General features: G+C 28.6%; 1 protein-coding gene across 1 annotated transcript in view; it reads left to right on the forward strand.

The window, feature by feature from the left end:
- Positions 1–822: 822 nt before the first annotated feature.
- Positions 823–1,194, forward strand: part of LOC105450291 — a 4,195-nt gene continuing 3,823 nt past the window's right edge. The window contains exon 1 of the mRNA XM_011690076.1: positions 823–841. Within this exon, the coding sequence (XP_011688378.1) occupies positions 823–841 (19 nt within the window). The remainder of the gene's footprint in view (positions 842–1,194) is intronic.

Below are 1,194 nucleotides of genomic sequence, written 5' to 3' on the forward strand. Positions count from 1 at the left end.
ATTCAAATTATGTGAATAAATATAACAAGTTTATAATAATGTATTATAAAAAATATTGATGTACAACAAAATCTCTATATAGACATGTGAATTAATATATGCACATATAAACCATCACGATACATCGTAATTACATGGCATTCTACACAAAAATTGTTTATCGTCTATATAAATTTCTATAAGTTTGTATTTTATTTCTTGTATGTTTAACAAAATCGGTTTTCCTATACCTACCACTTCATAAATATGTTTAAGTTCAATTTCTCCATAAAAAATCGGTGCTATTATTAGCTCTTCACTTAAACAGTAGCATATTCGTTTTATTGAAATAAAATTTAATATTTTTAATACTATTCCATTTTCATGCAACTGAATTATAGAATCATTTGTTTTGATGGAACTGCAATAAGAGGCAGTATGTAAAACAATTCCCTTAAAAATGCTTCGTTGAAAAATATGCCCCGTTTCTTTATTGGGAAACTGATTCTTTAATGCTGAATTGTATGCTCCAATATCATCGTTAAATTTTCCTACTCCTAGAAGCATTGCTCCGTTATCTGCTTTCGTAAAATGAAGTATAGATGTGCGACGTTCGAAAAAAACTGATTTACAAAATAAATTACAAACTTCAGAGATTGAACAAGTATTCATATAACTATTACAATTTACACGTTTTAAATAATTTTCTACCATTTGGATGCTTGCACTTTTTGGACTTTGAATTAATCGTTGTAAATTATAGATCTTGCTTTCGTATGGAAATGCAGACGTAGCCCACAAAGAGCCAGATCGTCGTACAGATTCACATAAGTGTAAAACACTATGCATGTTAAATGTTATGGTAGATTCACCATAATATAATTGACATTCTCCAACAAACTTGTACAGATCAAATTTACATTGATTCAACGTACTATCAGAAATGTCATCTTATAAGAGTACATTAATACTACGTACAAATAGTAAAAACGATTCTAGAAGCTTGCTATCTAATACATTTTTCAAACAAAGAAAACTATAATACAGATTCCATGATAACCATTCTGCTGCTTTCCATTTATATCTGTCTTTTAAAGCTCGAGGTGATCGATAAATTTCATGTGGTGGTAAAATGCATAACAAACGTTCACTTATTTTTTTTATTTGCGATAGTTTTAATTAATAACTATTTCCTGCTGTAGACCATAATTCCCA

The sequence above is a fragment of the Wasmannia auropunctata genome, unplaced genomic scaffold (genome assembly GCF_000956235.1).
Source record: "Wasmannia auropunctata unplaced genomic scaffold, wasmannia.A_1.0 LD336064.1, whole genome shotgun sequence".
NCBI lineage: Eukaryota > Metazoa > Arthropoda > Insecta > Hymenoptera > Formicidae > Wasmannia > Wasmannia auropunctata.